This window comes from Equus quagga, chromosome 10 (assembly GCF_021613505.1).
Source record: "Equus quagga isolate Etosha38 chromosome 10, UCLA_HA_Equagga_1.0, whole genome shotgun sequence".
NCBI classification, from domain to species: Eukaryota; Metazoa; Chordata; class Mammalia; order Perissodactyla; family Equidae; genus Equus; species Equus quagga.
In genome coordinates this window covers 84,107,900-84,126,551 of record NC_060276.1, presented here as the reverse complement: position 1 = coordinate 84,126,551, position 18,652 = coordinate 84,107,900, and the positions used below count along the sequence as shown (strand labels likewise).

The 18,652-nt window shown below is 43.0% G+C and overlaps 1 protein-coding gene across 1 annotated transcript; it reads right to left on the bottom strand.

Moving 5' to 3' along the window:
* Positions 1–269: 269 nt before the first annotated feature.
* Positions 270–5,686, bottom strand: UXT (ubiquitously expressed prefoldin like chaperone). The gene is made up of 7 exons (XM_046672997.1): positions 5,554–5,686; positions 5,270–5,376; positions 4,215–4,296; positions 4,007–4,074; positions 3,626–3,733; positions 582–645; positions 270–368 (listed from the first exon to the last, which is right to left on the bottom strand). The coding sequence occupies exons 2-7, from the start codon at positions 5,365–5,367 to the stop codon at positions 315–317; spliced, it is 474 nt and encodes a 157-aa protein (XP_046528953.1). The 5' UTR covers positions 5,368–5,376; positions 5,554–5,686; the 3' UTR covers positions 270–314.
* Positions 5,687–18,652: the final 12,966 nt, after the last annotated feature.

The following is an 18,652-nucleotide window of genomic DNA, read 5'->3' as shown; positions in this document are numbered from 1 at the left end:
ATTCTCTATGGTAATTCAGAGTGGTGTCCAGCAGAAGAAATAGAAGGGTCAGGTGGAGGCCCAGGTTGCCAAGGCAACAGAAGAGAGGACAGAGCAGAAAGTCAGGTGTCAAGTGCTGCCAGGCAACAGGCTGGAGGTGGGACTTCAGGGGCGCTTGAAATGTTCCACACGGAGGCTGGATCTCTGAGCCTCCGAGTAACTTTGTGCTTTAGAAACAGGACACCTTAGCAAACAGCAGGGGTTAAGGGGGAAAAGAAGGGCCATGTGACTCAAAGGCATTCAGGCTTTTTAATGTCAGGGGAAGGGGGAAGAAGTCAATGGTGAGGCTTCTCGGGGAAATTCTGCAGGCCTTGTAGTTCTCTAAGCCCCTGAAAAAGAGGAGAGAATAGATGGAACAGAGACTGCGTCCAGGCCCCACCCCAGGCTTGCTCTGACCTCCCCTCCCTCAGGGCCAGCCTGGCTCCAGCTGGGTTCCAGTTTAAAGGGAAAGATGGTGATCCCCATCCCTGGCTCCCACCCTTCCTCAAGTCACCACTTTAAACATTTGGAGACAGAGTCTGGGAGTGGTGAGCTGCTCTCACCTCTAGCAACATGTGGATATGGGCCTTGATATTCATGGAGTCCTTGGTGAGGCTGTTGCTGAGCCTGGAGAAAAGAAACAAGAAAGCGCGGAGTGGGCCGCACTTATGATCATGAGGGTGATGCTCCCTCAGCACTTCAAGAACTGCCTACGCCCTGGGTCACTTCCACAGGGCAGGCGGTAGGACATCCTCCTGTCTGACCCACTCCTGTGCAGAGACGCCTGGCCGCCACCTGGACTGCACTGATTCAAAGACATTTCTGGAATCCCTACTCTATGCCAGGCAGTTTTAGGTGATGGGGAGAGAGCAGCAAACACAAATCTTGGCTTCATGGAGCTCCAATTATTGTTAAGAGGGACAAGAGATGGAGCAAAATATAGAGTATGTCAGATGGTTATAAGTACAATGAAGAACTTAAATGATGAGAGAGGATAAAGAGTACAAGAGTTGGGGCTGCCATTCTAATTAGTGATCAGGGATGGCTTCACTGAGAAGTGTTTGAGCGAAGACAAAATGAAGAAGCAAACCATGTGGCTCCATGGAGGATGAGGGTGCCAGACACAGGGCAGCAGCAAAGGCGCCGAGGTAGGAGTTGGCAATCTGGGAAACAAACCTGGCATGTTTGAGGCATAGCAAAGAGGCCAGTGTGGCTGGAGAATCAAAACACTGCATGGCACACAGTAGGCACCCAATGTATGTTGAATGAATAAGTGAATGACTACTCCACTGAAAGGAACCTGAAGTCCTGAAAAGGTGGTTGAGTCTATGTTTAAGGACAGGAAATTAACGCAGCATGGTGGTGTTGCTAGAGAGCAAGAATGCTTTCAAGAATATCTGAGATAGCGCCCCAAGAACAGAGGAATGATCTCGATCAGCTTCTAAGGGACAATTTGAAATCAAAGAGAACAAAATTAGTTAATGGTGCAAGCTTAGTCTATGAAAGGCGATGAGTTCAACACTTAAAAAAAGGAGAAAAATAGAAAGTTCACCAAATGCTAGTTGTAACACAAAAGGGATATGTTTAATTTATTGCTACTGATTTAATATGTAAGGCAGTGTTAGTAGTCAGAGTTATTCTGTTTTGTCTATAATTACATATCTGTTTATGGGGGTGGATGTGTACTCCTTTCTGTGTAATCAGGAAAGAATATACACAGAGACCTGATCCTCCCATTCTCCATACAAATATACTAAGAACAGGAAGGACTGACAGATTGTTTGGTTATAAAGTAATCTGAAACAAAGTTAGTTCAAAGTGTGTCCCTAGACACCGAGTATTTTAAAGAGGAGAGTGAGCTACACAGACTCAAATCCTCATTTCCTAGAAAGATTAAGTTTCCAGGGAGTCCTACTATTATAATAAAGTAATAAGAGATTCAATCACATTTCTCATCACACTAACAGACCAGGTCAATATATTAAAAAGACTAGACAAGGGGGCAGGCACTGACAACTTAAATACCTCATTTTGGGGAAAGTCATCAAGTCTCAAAAAATTAAAATCTATCTGAGAGGCTCAGGAATCCTGTGACACAACAAGGAAAGCTTTGTTATAATAAACAGACTTTGTGTAAATGACCACCAGTTCAGAACTGTGCTGGCCCACGAAAGCAGGCCCCTCGACCAAACGGTTCACCAACTGGTCTGCTCACTAAGGCTTAGAAATCTCAGCAGGTCTGGGGCTCTTTTGGGTCTCCTAACACTGAAACTCTGGAAAGGTTAGAAAAGAAAAGAATTACTGAAACCCTAAGGGAGGCAACTCTGGAAGAAACGAATGTAGGAAGAAAGATAAATATAATCCAGGAGGAATTTTAGATCAGTGGTATTCACACTTGTGAGATGTTAATTGAGGTGTATTGCAGTGTCCCCTCTGTCACTCCAGCTGAGCCACACGCGCCTCTCCTGGCAGTTCCTCTAACACGACAGACACACTGGTCCTCTTGCCAGGAATGCTCTTCCCCAGGCGGCCCCATGGCTTGTTCACTCAACCAAGTGACTCAAGTGTCATTTCCTCTAGGAGGCCTTCCCTAGCTACATTTCAAACCTCTCATCCACACTCCCAATTCCCCTTCCCTGCACAAAACCTTGAACTCAACTGGAGCCCATCCTTTCCCCCCACACACCTCCCCATCACCACCGACAGAGATCTGCTTCAATCTGTTCCAGCATACCTTTACACATTCATTCAACAAACATGGAGTGCCCCCTATATGCTCTGCACTATTCTAGTCACTTGGGGTATAGACAAAATATTTCCCTCTGTAAAGCTTATATCCTAATGGGAGGAGGCAATGCACATTAGAAAGAAGTAAATTACACAGTAAACATTAGGAGCTCATGAATGCCAGGGAAAAAAAGAAAAAGTGGAACAAGGGAGGGGATCAGGAGTGCCAGGGGGTTGTAATTTGAAAGTTAGGTTACAGAAGGCCTCCTTGAGGAAGTGACATTTAAGCAAGACTTCAAGTGAGTGAGGAGAAAGGAAGCCACGCAGGCACCAGGGGAGCGCGCTGCAGGCAGAACAGCCAGTGTGACCGCCCTGAGGTGGGATCACTCTGGGAGTGTTGAAAGCAGCTGGCGAAGGTCAGTGTGGGGAGGGCACAGTGCAGGAGCGAAGGAGTGGGAAGCTTAGCAGGAGGTGAAGTCAGACGTAGCTTGTTTTATTATTACTGATTTAAAGGGTGAGAGCTCCTGGAGCTGGTCAAAGCTGTGCGTGTGTCTAACAGTCTAGTCCTCCGATAATGGAAGCCTTCAAAGGAGCCCTTCTGTCTCTTCACTGCTGCCTCCCTGCCGCCCAGCACAGAGCCTGGCATACAGCAGATGCCCAATAAATGTTGGTGTGAATGACCCATACAAAGACCATTTATTGAGTGCTCATGATGTGCTGTACCTGGGGCTGAGCCTTGCACCCCCGCTTTCCTCAGCCCTAGGCCTGAGGAGGCGGGGAGGTGGGTCCCTAAGTACCGTCCCAGGCAGCCATGGGGAGGGGGAGAAGGGTGTTGTGAATGCTGGAGTTTCTAGACACTATCCTCATGGAATGGACTTACTCTGTGAGAAGATTGCTCTTACGGTCGATGAACCTGAGAGCTTCTGCCAGTGTCAACTCCAGGAAAAAACCATAGCCGAGGGCCACGTAGATCCGTGAAGTGTCTGGGCTGAGGAAACAGCGGTTAGAGGACGTGCGGGCAGTCCTTATCACTGTTTAGCAAACCACACAGTTCCTCTGACAGCCGTTTCTACTCCCCTCCCCCCACCTTCCCCAAACGGCAGCCCAGGGAGGGCAGGGACTTGGTCCTGTTGTATTCACTGTCACAGCTCCAGCACCGGGCACAGTGTCTGGTGCATAGCAAATACTCAAAACACATTTGCTGAGGGCAGGAAGGGGGAAGCCGAACCCTGTGGGCTCAGAGGGATGGGGAGACACTCACACCACTGTGTCGACGAAGAAGTTACAGCCCAAGTCCACCTGCATGTATAACTCTGAGTGCTTAGCTTCCTGTGGGGCCAGGAAAAAGAGGGAGGGCTCAGTGGTCAACTTGTGGGTCAGGCAACAGGTTTTGGTCTGGGGTATCTCCCCCTGACACCCCTTCTTTGTCCCCCACCCCCCACAATGGTACCTAACCCTGGTGTCTTTACCTGGAGTCGCTCAATGACGTTTCTCAGTTGAAGGTATTTGGCCAGCTGCTCATATACCTTGTCACGATGCTCCAGCACCTTTCTGATGGGACAAGAGTAAAACAGTGACCAATAGGAAGCCCTGTCCCTCTCGGAATACCTCATATCATGATCCTCTGAGACCCTCAGGTCACCATGCCCCGAAGAGGCGTTTTAGTGCAGAAGTTAAGATTCGGACTCTGGGTCAGCCTGCTGAGGTCTGAATCCAGGCTCTCCTTTTTACTAGCTGTGTGACTTTGGCAAGTAAGTAACCTCTCTGGGACTCAATTTCCCCATCTGTAAAATAGGGATGACAAGTATTACCTCATCGAGTCATTAGGAGGATTAAAGAGTATTTACTATAAAGCACTTAGGATAGTCCCTGCCAAACAGTAAGTTCTATATATGTGTTAGCTGTCATTTATTAGTAGTATTATTACACTCTACTCCCAATGCCTCCCTCCAATCAGAATGTCTTATTCTCACCCTAGAAAAACCCTCCATCCCTTTTAGGATGCTCATAATCCTAATTCTGAATACTCTACTTCCTGCTCAGATTAATAATGATAGTGATAACAATGGCGCACACTCTGAGCCTCTAGTATCCATATGAAACCCTTCACAAGGACTGAACACATTAAAAACTGAAAACTACTGCATGAGGAAGGTTCCATCAACTTTCCCATTTCACAGATGAGGAAAACTGAGGCTCAGAAAGGCGAGGCGAGGGTCAACGTGTTCACACGAATGGCGAAATCGCCAAGCCAGGATTCGAACCTGAGAACTCTGGATTCGGAAAACTAGCTCTTAACCACTAAGTGGCATCAGAGGCCCCGCATGCGCAGACACACCTTCCTCGAAGCCCGCCACATCCCAGCCAAGTCGCACCCCGGATGTCGCCCCTCCTTCCCATCGACAGGCGCGCTGGGCCGGGCTCCGAACACCTCGCCCACCAATCAGAAAGCTAGGCCCTGAGGCCGAGTGCCCCGCCCACCACGTGCAACGTTCCAAAGCCCCGCCCCCGCGCTGTCACTCACCGTAGGTCCCGTTGCAGCACGTCACAGATGAAGGCCTCATAGCGCAGCACTTTCTCCCCCGTGGCCTCCACCGCCCGCCGTTTAGGGGGCGTCGCCATGATGGGCTCCTGAGGGATGGGGAGAGGGAACACCACGTTGACCACTCAGTTTGGCCTCAAGTGCATTACATCTGCACCCTCCCAGCGTTGGGACTGGGCTCGTCCGGCTCATGCTGGGGGTTCCGCCTTCGGCCCCTCCCAACTCTGGGCTCCCGCCACCCAGGGACACCCAAACACGGCCGTTACCTTAGAGCCGCCGGCAATAAGAACGGTTGGTAGGAACCGCGGCTTCCGGGTGGCGCGGGGGAATGACGTACGACGAGGGCGCTGACCAACCAAATAGCCAGGTGTGGCGGGGCCGTCCCGAGCGGAGGCGAGCAGGGCGGGGCTCTCCGGAGCCCGCGGAGATTCCGGAAGCCCGCGAGCGTGGGTACGGGGCCGCGCCGAGCCTGTGCGGGCCTGCGTGCGGCTGCGGCTGCGGCCGAGTGGCGGCCGGCGGCTGCTGCGCGGGCGGGGCGCCCAGGTGGAGGTGGCAGAGAGCAAAGCGTTTAGTAGTGTTTGAAAGTCAGAGCTTCGGAAGCAGATGGGCAGGAATTGGTTACGGTTCTGGTCTGTCAGAAGGGGAGTGCCTCCCTGGGATCGAGCGCCCTGGATTTGATTTTTCACGCGGGAGGTTTGAGTTTGACTCCTGTTAATGGGAATGAATGAGCATTAAAAAAATTTTAAACGGAGACAAATTTTCTAAGATTCGTCTTTGATGACTCCAGCTCTGTAGCCCTTGCTTCATAGCTAGAATTCCAGCAGAGATTGATAATACACTGTCTAATCACCTCATTTTATAGGGATGTCAAATGGAGGGTCGCTGAAGTCCGCTGCCCAGGATTGGCTGTCTTGTAGTTAGAAATAGTTCCTATGTTTTTATTTAAATGTGTGGGCTCTTTATTAATTTATTTTCATGCTATCAAGTTACTGAGTGAATTTATTTCCCATGTTAGGTTTTAAAATAATAGCGTCTAACCCAGCAAGTCCAAGCCTGAGCCTGAAGGAGAACCCAGATGCCAGATCCCCCAAAATGTGTGTAAAAGCAAGTTTTTAAAAAAATGCTTAAAACCTAAGCAAGTCAAACCTTTCTTTGCCCTTAGAACAGGAGATTATACAGAGGGCAAATAAGCACGCAAAAATTTGTTCAACATCGTTAGCCACTGGGGAAATGCAAACTAAGACCACAACAAGATATCACTCCATACCTATTAGAATAGCTAAAATAGAAAAGAGTGACAACACCAAATGCTAGTGAGGATGAGGCGATATTGGAGCTCTCATACCCTGCTGATGGGAATGTAAAATGGTACAGCCACTCTAGGAAACAGTGTGGCAGTTTCTTAAAGAAATGAAACATCCACTACCATACAACCCAACAATTGCACTCCTGGATATTTATCCTAGCGACATGAAAACTTAAGTCCACACAACAACCCGTACACAATTGTTCATAGCAGCCTTATTTGTAATAGTCAATAGGTGACTGGTTAAACACGTGATACAGCCACACCATGGGATACTACTTAGCACTAAAAGGAAGGGACTAGTGATACCTGCAATAGCAGGGAGGGATCTCCAGGGCGTTATGCTGAATGAGAAAAAGGTGCATCTCAAAAGCTCACATACTGTATAATTCCATTTATAAGACATTCTCTGAATGACACAATTATACAAGTGGAAAACAGATTCGTGGTTGCCAGGAGTTAGGGATAATGGGGAGAAGGGTGGGTTTGACTATAAAAGGGTAGCATGGGGCAGATCATTACAGTGAGAGAATTTTTCTCTATCCTGATTGTGGTAGAGGTCACTGAATCTGCTGATGAACTGATATAGTTTTTCCTCATGGACAATACAAATCACATAACTGACCCCATTTTCCTTTTTTCTATAACTGTAGGAAGGTCAGAGACAAATTCACAGCTAAGCACAGAAGTGAATTTCATGCCTACATCCCAATTTTCCCTGATGTTAATCTTCTACTTGCTTTATATTTTCTGTGATCCTACCTTTATTTTTCAATTTTATGGGATGTATTGCCATCAGGTTCCAAATATCCAGGGGAAAATAGAGTAGGCAGTGAATGAACAAATAAGCCATAACTCGTCTGGGCCTCAGTCATTTCTTGCTCTTCTGGGTAAAGGCAAGACAGAGATGTCTCAGTCAGAGCTAGGGGAGACCTGTGGGGAGGAGGTTGGATGGGAGAGAAGGAAAATACAAATGTTCTTTTAAGGGGATCTTTTGCAGAGCAATGGTTTTAATTTTGAAGTCCGATTTATTGGTGTTTCACTTTTTTGGATCATGCTTTTGGTGCCACGTCTTCACAAGCCCTAGCTCCCAAAGATTTTCTTCTGTGTTTTATTCTGAAAGTTTTGTGGTTTTATGTTTTACATTTAAATTTATGATGTTTTTAAAAACAGCTTTATTGAGATCTAATTCACATACCATAAAATTCACAATTTGAAGTGTACAATTCAGTGGTGTTTAGTATATTCACAGAGGCGTGCAAACATCAACTCAATCTGATTTTAGAACATCTTCATCACCTCAAATTGAACTCTTGTGCCAACTCCTCAGTCCACTCCAGCCCTAAGAAACCACAGATTTATTTTCTGTCTCTATAGATATGTGTATTCTGGACATTTCATATAAACGGTATAATACAATATGTGGTCTTTTGGTCTGGCTTCTTTCACTTAGCATAATGTTTTCAAGGCGTTTTCATCCATGTTGCAACATTTATCAGTACTTTATTCCTTTTCATGACTGAATAATATTCCACTGTATGTATATACCACATTTTGTTTATCCATTTTGCCAGTAGAGTGACATGTAAAGTCCTTACCTCCCTTTAAGTTCCTTGACTCTCTCCCTTTTATACTATTAAATATTTCCTCTACATAAATTGAAACCACATCAGCAATATTATGATTTTTGCTTCATTCATCAAACACAATTTAGAAAACTCAAGAGGAGGTGTAAAATCTATATTATTTACCCCCTTTTTTTTTCACTCCTTCAGGTGTTCTGTCTTCTTTTCTGATGTTCCTTTGTGCTGTTAGTTGGGAGAAAGAAGATATATCTTGTATTAGTTAATAAATTACCACAAACTTAATGGCTTAAAACAGCAGAAATTTATTTTCTTACAGTTCTTGAGGCCAGAAGTCCAAAATCAAGCTGGCAGCAGGGCTGGTTCTTTCTGGAGACTCTGAAGGAGACTCTGTTTTCTGCCTCTCTCCGAGCTTCTGGTGACCGTTGGCAATCCTTGGCGTTCCTTGGCTTGTAGGCACACCACTCCACTCTCTGCCTCAGACTTCACATGGCATTCTCCCCGTGTCTCTGTATGTCTTCTCCTTTTCTATCTCTTTAAGTATACCGTCATTGGATTTAGGACCCACTCTAACCCAGGATTATCTCATCTTGAGATCCTTACCTTAATTACATCTTCAAAGACACTTTTTCCAAATAACGTCACATTCTGATGTTCCAGGTGGACATATATTTCAGGGGCCACTAGTCAATCCACTGCACTGATATAATATTGGTATGTAAAACTCTGTTGACCTAAATTTGAGTCAGAAGTATCAATATAACTCATGATGTATTTTATGATTAAAAGTTACTTATTTCCTAGCTCTGCCCACTGAAAAGACTTAGAAGCAATGGTCAATGCAGTGGCAATGAGCATTCCTAGTGTCTGCATCGGAGTCCATACCGTTGCCCACTAAAAGCAGACAGGGGCCCTTTGCAAAATGACTGCTTTCAGGACTAGAAGGAAGTGTGTAAAATGATATTGGAACATCTCGTCATTTCAGCTAGCAAGGAAGCTTTCAAAGGCTACTATATTCACGTCAAGTGAACTCAGAAACCAATAGAAGAAGTTTCCAATGGTGAAAGATGGGACAGTTTGAGCATCAGTAGGGACAACTGCAGTGGATTGAAGCACATTCGCTATGTTCAAATTCAAGAGTTCATATCAATATGAAACAACTCATCAGTCATATGTGGAGGTGCTAGCAAAGCACGTCGTTAATTGGAAATATGTTTACATAAAAGAAAAGAATCAAACATTTATCCTGCATTTCATAAGAATGACCTTTGCAGGGCTGGCCCTGTGGCTGAGTGGTTAAGTTCTTGAGCTGCGCTTTGGTGGCCCAGGGTTTTGATGGTTCGGATCCTGGGCTCGAACCTAGGACGGCTCATCAGGCCACACTGAGGCAGCATCCCACATAACACAACTAGAAGGACCTACAACTAGAATATACAACTATGTACTGGCGGGCTTTGGGGAGAAGGAGAAAAAAAAGAGTGACCTTTGACTTAAGATAAGCAAATAGTTGATGAGAGAAAGTTTTTCTTTATAAAAATGCTGTTCTAATAAATGGAGTGATAGAAATAGAGTATCATTATTTTGCAAAGCTTTTTGAGTTAGTGTAACTAGTGCGACCACCAAATTACTGCTAAAATCACACAAAAAAGGGCAGACAATATGACATCCCAATCTGATGGAAGCACATTGGTTACAGCAGCTATGAAGTATTTTTGAAAAAAAATTGCATCAGAATCTTATCAATAGATGTAACCACCAATTTACCAGAAAATATAGGGAACAGAGGAACATGTAAAATAATGCCAAGGGGTGAATTTGGAAATTCATTCCAAATACATTCATTTGGAACTTTTTCAAGACTCTCTCTTTTCATCAACACGTACATGCAAGGAGTGATTAAAAAAAGGTGGATGAGGAGCACGTAGATTGAGAAATTTAAGAAATGTATCAACCAATTATAATGTGTGAGCCTTACTTGCATCCTGATTCAAACGAACAATTGATTCAAAAAGGTATGAGACAATTGTGGAAAGGTGAACCCCGGATACTTGCTGATAGCCTGGAATTGTAACATTTTTAGGTGTGCTAATGATGTTACAGAAATTATTTTCAAAGGCATTCTTATTTGGGGGAATAACATTGAAAATATTCAAGAAGAAATGATAAGATGTCTTGGATTTGCTTCAAAATAATTCAGGGGAAAGAAGATGGGGATATAGAAGAAGTTTCAGAGGCTGGCCCCGTGGCTGAGTGGTTAAGTTCATATGCTCCACTTCGCTGGCCTGGGTTTTGCTGTTTCGGATCCTGGGCATGGACCTACACACCGTTCATCAGGCCATGCTGTGGCGGCATCCCACATAGAAGAACTAGAACAACTTAAAAGAGAAAAGACTTAGAAAGACTTAAAAGAGAGAGAAAAAAAAGAGGAAGATTGGCAACAGATGCTAGCTCAGGGCCAATCTTCCTCACCAAAAAAAAACATACCTTTTAAAACAAAAAAGAAGTTTTACACCTTTTATTTGGCAGTTATGTCTCAAGTCATAACAGTCCCTTTCTTTTTTAAATGAAATTGATTTGGTGGAGAATTCTGGTCGTTTTGCCTTGTAGAATGTTCCACAATCCGGATTCAGTGATTTTGAAAAATCATGATGTCTTTTAATTTCTTTTTCCATTCTTGGTATTTCTTGTAAACATGAGTTAGATCCAGATGCTGGATTACATTTAGGTTCAATTTTTGCTTTGTTCGTGCTTCATCGGGGGTGCTGTGTGCTTCCTATTGCCTTGTATTCCTGTTGATAGACATCATGTCTGTCATCCTGCCTTTAGTGACGTTAAAGGTGGTATCAACTGGGTTTTGAATTACTGCGTAATTGTTTACAATATTCTGTAAGTCTTTTAAAGTAACTATTGTTTTTGTAGTTATTTCTCCCTTTTCATTCTGTTTTCAGGGTGCTGTTTCTCTCCTTTTTTCTTAATTAGTTTTGCTGCATGTTTACCCTACTAAGTATTTCAAAGAATTAGAATGAGCACTTTTTTCTTTAAAATATTTTTATTATGGGTATTTTCAAACATACATTAAAGTGAAGAAAATATTATAATGACTCCACCTTGTACTTACTACTCAGCTTCAACAAGTATCAACCTTTTGCCAGTCTTTGAACGGAGGTTGTTTTTTTTTTTTAAACTTTTAATTCAGAATAATTTAGGTTTACAGAAAAGTTCCAAAGATAGTATGAAGAGTTTCTGTATACCCCTTGCCCAATTTTCCCCATTATTAAGATCTTATGCTTCCATGGTATATTTGTCAAAAATGAAGAAACCAACAGTGATACATTGCTATTAATGAAAACTCCAAACTTCATTTGGATTTCACCAGTTTTTTCCATTAGTCTTTTTTCTGTTTTAGAATCCAATCCGGGTACCATATTACATTTAGTTGTCATGTCTCCCCAATCTCCTCTGGTCTGTGACAGTTTCTCACCCCCTCCTTGTTTTTCATGATCTTGACAGTCTTGAGGAGTATTGGCCAGGTATCCTGTGGAATGTCCCCCAATCTGGATTTGTCTGACGTTTTTCTCTTGATTAGACTGAAGTATGGGTATAGGTGGGAAGATGACAGTAGAGGGTGTTTTTTGCATGAGACTCTTTAGACACTTGTTGTCCTGCCTCTCTCCATCTTGGGAGGCGACCCAAGTTCTGCCCTCTGCAGATAGAGAGGGCCAAGAACTATTTGACTCCAGACCCTCCTGCTGAGGGTAAGTTGAAGTAAACCAACATCAGAAATCTCTCCTGAGATTCTGCAAAACCAATGCATTCTAGTCCTTTCTAATGCTTTGGGGTTCAATAATAATTTTTGAGCAAGCCAGGTCTCAATTTATAGTGCTCTGTGAAATGGTTATTTATCTTTCTGCTCAGAAAGATGATTATTTACTTATCTTTTCTGGCTCAGAATCAGTCCTGCCAGAATCAGTCTTGCTCTCAGTACGAACACTCTTGAATGTGTGCATGTCTTTGGCACCTCATCTCCCTCAGCCTGCTTTGTTTTTCCAAAAGAACTTAACACCACCCGATGTAGAATTTATTATTAAATTTCTGCCTTCCCATCACAATCCCTGACTTCAAAGCATACTACAAAGCTACAGTAATCAAAACAGCATGGTACTGGTACAAAAGCAGGTGCACAGATCAATGGAACAGAATTGAAAGCCCAGAAATAAAACCACCCATCTATGGACAGCTAATCTTCGACGAGGGAGCTGAGGGCCTACAATGGAGAAAAGAAAGTCTTTTCAACAAATGGTGCTGGGAAAACTGGACAGCCACATGTAAAAGATTGAAAATTGACCATTCTTTTTCACCATTCACAAAAATAAACTCAAAATGGATCAAAGACCTAAAGATTAGGCCTGAAACAATAAGTCTTCTAGAAGAGAATATAGGCAGTACACTCTTTGACATCAGTTTCAAAAGAATCTTTTCAGACACCATAACTCCTCAGACAAGGGAAACAATAGAAAGAATAAACAAATGGGACTTCATCAGACTAAAGAGCTTCTTCAAGGCAAGAGAAAACAGGATTGAAACAAAAAAACAACCCACTAATTGGGAAAAAATATTTACAAGTTATTTATCCAACAAAGGGTTAATCTCCATAATATATAAAGAACTCACACAGCTCAACAACAAAAAATCAAACAACCCGACCAAAAAATGGGCAGGGGACATGAACAGACATTTCTCCAAAGAAGATATACAGATGGCCAATGGACACATGAAAAGATGCTCATCATCACTAATCATCAGGGAAATGCAAATCAAAACTACACTAAGATATCACCTTACAGCTGTTAGAATGGCAAAAAATCCAAAACCAAGAGTGACAAATGTTGGAGAGGTTGTGGAGAAAAAGGAACCCTCATACACTGTTGGTAGGAACGCAAACTGGTGCAGCCACTATGGAAAACAGTATGGGGATTTCTCAAAAACTTAAAAATAGAAATACCTTATGACCCAGCCATCCCACTACTGGGTATCTATCCTAAGAACCTGAAATCAGAAATCTCAAGAGTCCCATGCACCCCTATGTTCATTGCAGCATTATTTACAACAGCCAAGAAGTGGAACCAACCTAAGTGCCCAGCAACTGATGATTGGATAAAGAAAATATGGTATATATACACAATGGAGTACTACTCAGCCATAAAAAAGGATAAAATCATCCCATTCACAACAACATGGATGGATCTTGAGGGTATGATGTTAAGTGAAATAAGGCAGATAGAAAAAGATGAACTCTGTATGACTCCACTCATAGGGGGAAGTTAACATTTAGACAAAGAGAACTGATCAGTGGTTCCCAGGGGAAACGGGGGGTGGGGGGAGGGCACAAAGGGTGAAGTGGTGTACCTACAACATGACTAACAATAACGTACAACTGAAATTTCACAAGGTTGTAAACTATCATAATCTTAATAAAAAGAAAAAGAAAACTTCTGCCTTCCACCAGTGGAATGTAAGTTCTCCGTGTGTGCTGTGGTTTGTGATTGTTCACTGCTGAATCCTCAGTGCCTTTGTGTAGCAAGTTCTGAATAAATAGCTGAATGGATTTAACAACGAGCGAGCCAGAGGTGAGGGCCTGAATGCAGGCACTGGGGCCTGCAACACAGGTGTTTTGCCAGCAGGAGGAGCTCCAAGATATCTGAATGGAATGGAACCTTTCATTTGCTAGTGCTTTATGGTGCCCCGCAGAGTTCTAGCCTAGCGCTTCTCCAATTTAACCACGCGCCTGAAACCCCTGAGGATCTTATTTGGGACAATGCTCATTTTTATTCAGGAGGTCTGGGTTGGAGCTCAAGATTCTTCATTTCTAACACGTTCCCAGGTCATGTTGCTGGTCCACACATCACAGATGAATTCTCAAGATTGTATGGCCATCTCCTAGGTATGTTAAGGAATAAGAACATCCCCAATAATTCCAAAGCTTGAAGTTTCTTTCTATAGAAATGTAGTGGTTAGGAGAGTTTAGGATTTGGAGACAGACAGACTTACCCTCAAATCCTGACTCAGCCCCTTTCCCACTGGGCATGTCAATAACCCTGTCTGTCTTAGGCTGATAATCATCTCTGTGCCTAAGTTTCCTCAGCTATTAAATGGGAGGAATGATATGTACTTAGTGGAAGTATTATAAGAGTTAAATGGGCAAATGCAGGTAAAGTTCTCAGGACAATCTCCAGCACATAGTGGGTCCTCAGTAAATGGCACTTAAAAAATTAATATGAATATAGTAGAGCACTTTACATTTTAAAAGGCTTTCCCATATGTAGCCTGGTCTCCTGCCGTGAGATAGCTAATGATTGAGGTTACATTGCTGTTGGTTGATGGTTGGTGATGGAACAGGACTCCAGATTCCACTGGTTCAAGGGGGAATGGGGTTGACCTGGCCAGCTATATTCTGAAGCTGGAACTATTAGTCTCTTCCTCATGGGCAGCAAGGCCCAGAGTCCTCTTTTCTGACGCTGGGCGAGACACAACTATCCTGAATTCTTATGACAGCAGTGTGTGAATGTGTAGGGAAAGAGGAGGAGCTCAAAATTAGTGTATGTGGCAACATCTGGGCTTGTGACTGTGAAATGTGGGAAGCCTAGATTCTCTTGGCTCCACTGTTTCAGGAGCCTGCCTGTCTCCTAAAAGAGACACAGGGGAGGAAATAACAGCTCTGGGTTGATGACAAATTTGTCACAAGTGTGTAGGAATTTGATCCTTCTCCAACAGGTAGACATCAGGTAGACATTTCTCTTTTGCCCGGCTAGGAGTTTCCTAAAACAGACTATAGAAATTGCTCATCATGTTTTGTCAGGTCTCTGGGCTGTCTGTGGGTAGGGAGGGACTACACAGAAACACTCTCATTCAGCTCCACACCCAGGCTGACTGCCCTCCCCTGGGCATCAGATTCTGCTGAGTGCTGTGGGTGGACACGATAGAAGGAGATAAAAATATCTTTGTCTCAAGAAATCCATGTTCTTACTGGGAAAATAATTTTTTCAGTCATTTAGTGTTTTGCTCATGCCTACGTCGAGGACTGTGCTCAATATTTGAGAAAGAGGAATAAGTCTGGAAGAACTCAGAGTCCAGTATTGGGAATATAAGCTAAGGCATATGTTAGAAGTGTGGTTAGAGTTATGAGACTGGATATGGTAGGTTGCCTTGGGAATGAGTGTGGACACTGAGCCTTAGGGTAGAAGACCCATCTAAATATCTTCTGAATCGGATCTCCATACCACAGGGCTATCACCTCACTCATCCTCCTGTGAACATTACAGGAGAGGATATCTCACTGAGACAGAACCTTTGTGATTTTGCTGGAATCAGCAGCGTTCAGGTATGTGGCTGTGGACTTCCCCCAGAGAGGAGTGGAATCTACTGGACCTCACTCAGGGGGCCCCCCTACAGAAAGGTGACGTTGAAGAACTACAACAGTCTGGTGACAGTATGCACAAATGGCATCATTCCTTCACTTAGTCGTTTATGGGGCAAGTATTTCTTAAGCACCTATGGTATTCCAGGATCTGGGCTGGGGACTGGGACAACACCAATACGTGAGATAGAAATGGTCCTTGCCATCAGGGGACTTGTTGTCTAATGACTTCCCTGTGAGAATGAAGACCTGTCCTTTTCACTGATTTTTTGTTTCCTCCGTGGTTAAAAGGCTTAGGGTTCCTTACACGTGTATCTAAGCTTGGGCATGTGTTTCGGATTTCAGAGATTCTCAATGTAATGGGAGTGCAGAATGGGTATTTGAGTTTGGGATCCCTTTGAAAGACCTATTGGACTGATGAGAACTTTGGTATGCTCATTTGCCGTTCTTACAGTCATACTTGTCTGTCTTCAGAACCCCTGAGGGTGAAAATGTTGGCAGCTGTTTCCTCTGCACTTCATGTACTCTTCCCCAAGAGCAGGACATCAACCATGCAAACCAGGCCTAATCTCAGAGAAAGATCTGTTTATCTTCTTTAAATTTAACATTTTCGTATGGGCTCTTAATTTCTCCCCACCAGGGATTTTTGATGATGACTTCTTTTTGTCAACATCAATCTCAATTGTCATAGAATCATTGTTAGTATGTTGCCTAAAATGTCTAAACCTTATCCCTATAATTACCAATATGCCCATACAGCCAAGGTTCTCAAAGTCTGTCTTTGCTCATGACTGCATTCTTCTCCAATTTATGGTCTGTGTTTTGTGGGAAAGCCTTTGGTGATTCCTTTCCCTTAGGAAGCGTGCGAGAACTCATGCTGGAAGGGAACTGTGGATGCTTTCCCTTACTGTGCACAAGGGAAATTAAAATGGGAGTGAGACCTATAAATGTTATGAATATATAATTGCCTTTGTCAGTGTCTCATCTTCACAATGGACCACTAGGTCATTAATTTTTGTTCTTTTGCAATGTAAACATTTAAGACTATAAATGTCCCTTTAAATAACTCTTTAGCTATATCACACAAGGCTTACTATGTAGCATATGCATTAGGATTTTATTCTAAATATTGTCAAATTTCCATAATGACGATTTAAGTGATCCATGGGTTATTTAGGAGTATTTTATGTAATTTTCAATATATGGATATTTCAATTACATTTTCGTTTTATAATATCAAATTGTGTAACAAAGAACTTTTGTCTTCATTAAATTAATTCTTTGATATTTGTTGGTACATACTTCTAGCTACTTATTTATTATCCATTCTCCCCTTCTTCTGTGCTTAGGAAACCCTGATTTTCCTCAGCTTAGTAATGTGCACTGTTAAATATAAACTATCTCCCAGGCATTTCTTTGCAGCATAAGACCCATAGTCCTGGTCAACGGGACTTAAATCATTGGGTGGTGCTTCAGAGAAACTCCTGCAAAGGGAAGTGTATCATCAGGCTTATTCTCTTCACATTTTTCTCTTTACCCTTTCCCATTCTTCCCAGCAGGAGAGTGGCACGATGCCTAGGGTTGGAGGAGCCATCATATAGCCACAAGGATTATTGTAGTCTGCTTGGGTGTTATTACAAACTACCATAAACTGGGTGGCTTATAAACAACAGAAACTTCTTTCTCACAGTCCTGGAGGCTGGAAGTCTGAGATCAGGGTGCCAGCATAGTTGAGTTCCGGTGAGAGTCCTCTTCTGGGTTGCAGATTGTCAACTTCTTGTTGTATCCCCATATGGCTGAGAGCAGAGCAGAGGAAGCAAGCTCTCTTGTGATTCTTATAAGGGCACTAATTCCATTCATGAGCGCTCCACCCTGATGACCTCATCTAATCCTAATTACCTCCTAAAGGCCCCCCCCCCCCAAAACCATCACATTGGATGGTAGAGTTTCAACATATGAATCCTAGGAGGACACAAACATTCAGTCCATAACAAGGATGAAAACCACAGGCTAAGGATGGTGTTACAAAAAGACAACATTGTGGCTCCACGATGCCAGCTTTGAGTGGCTGCATCAACCCAAGACTGCTTATTTCTGGACTTCTGGTGACATGATAAAAGTAAACTTACTTTTGGTTTAAGTCACAATTTTGTGTGTGGGATGGTTTCTATTACAGCTGAATGAAATCCCTGAGTAGGTTTTTTTAAAAAAAATAAATTATCCATGTGTGGTTGAAAAAAATGTATATGCTATAATTGTTAGTACAAATTTTCATATTTCTATATGTCTATTAGATTGTGCTTGTTAAATGTGTTTTCAAGTCCAATATGTACTATTGAATTTTATTTTTATTTCAACCTGTTGAAATCTTCTCTTAACGTTATGCATTGTTAAATTCTCCCTATAATCTTGACATATTTTTCTTTATTTTTTGAGGCAATGTTACTAAGTACAAAAACGTTTAGACATTTTATTCCTTTCTGGTAAATCGTTCCTTTTACTCTTATGTAGCAATCATTTTTTTGCACTAACAATGAGTTTTCATTCATTTGTAATAACAAAGCACTTGCCAGGCACTGTTCCAAGGCTTTCCATATATTATTTCATTGAATCCTCTCAAAAACCCTGTGGAGGAAGTATTGTTACCCCCATTTTACAGATGAGGAAAATGAGGCAGAGAAACTTTAAGGAACTGGACTGAGGCCATTCTGATAAGTGGTAGAGCCCAGATTTGGGCTGGATTTCTAGCCCCATAGTCCATACTCTTAACCAACATGCTATTTGTTGAACAATCCTGTTGTGCCAGGCCCTAAGCAATGGGTCTACAGTAGTGAATCAAACAAAGTCTTACCCTCATGGCACTTAATTCTAGTGGCAGGGATGAGGTGGGGGTGGGAGAAGATTGATGATAAACTAATAAGTGCAATGAAATGGCATGCAGAGAGAGAGAGAGAGAGAGAGAGAGAGAGAGAGAGAGAGAGAGAGTGAGTGTGGAGGTTGAGGTTTCTATTCTGTAGAGGATGGGCAAGGAAAACCTCCCAGTCAAGGAATATTTGAAAAGA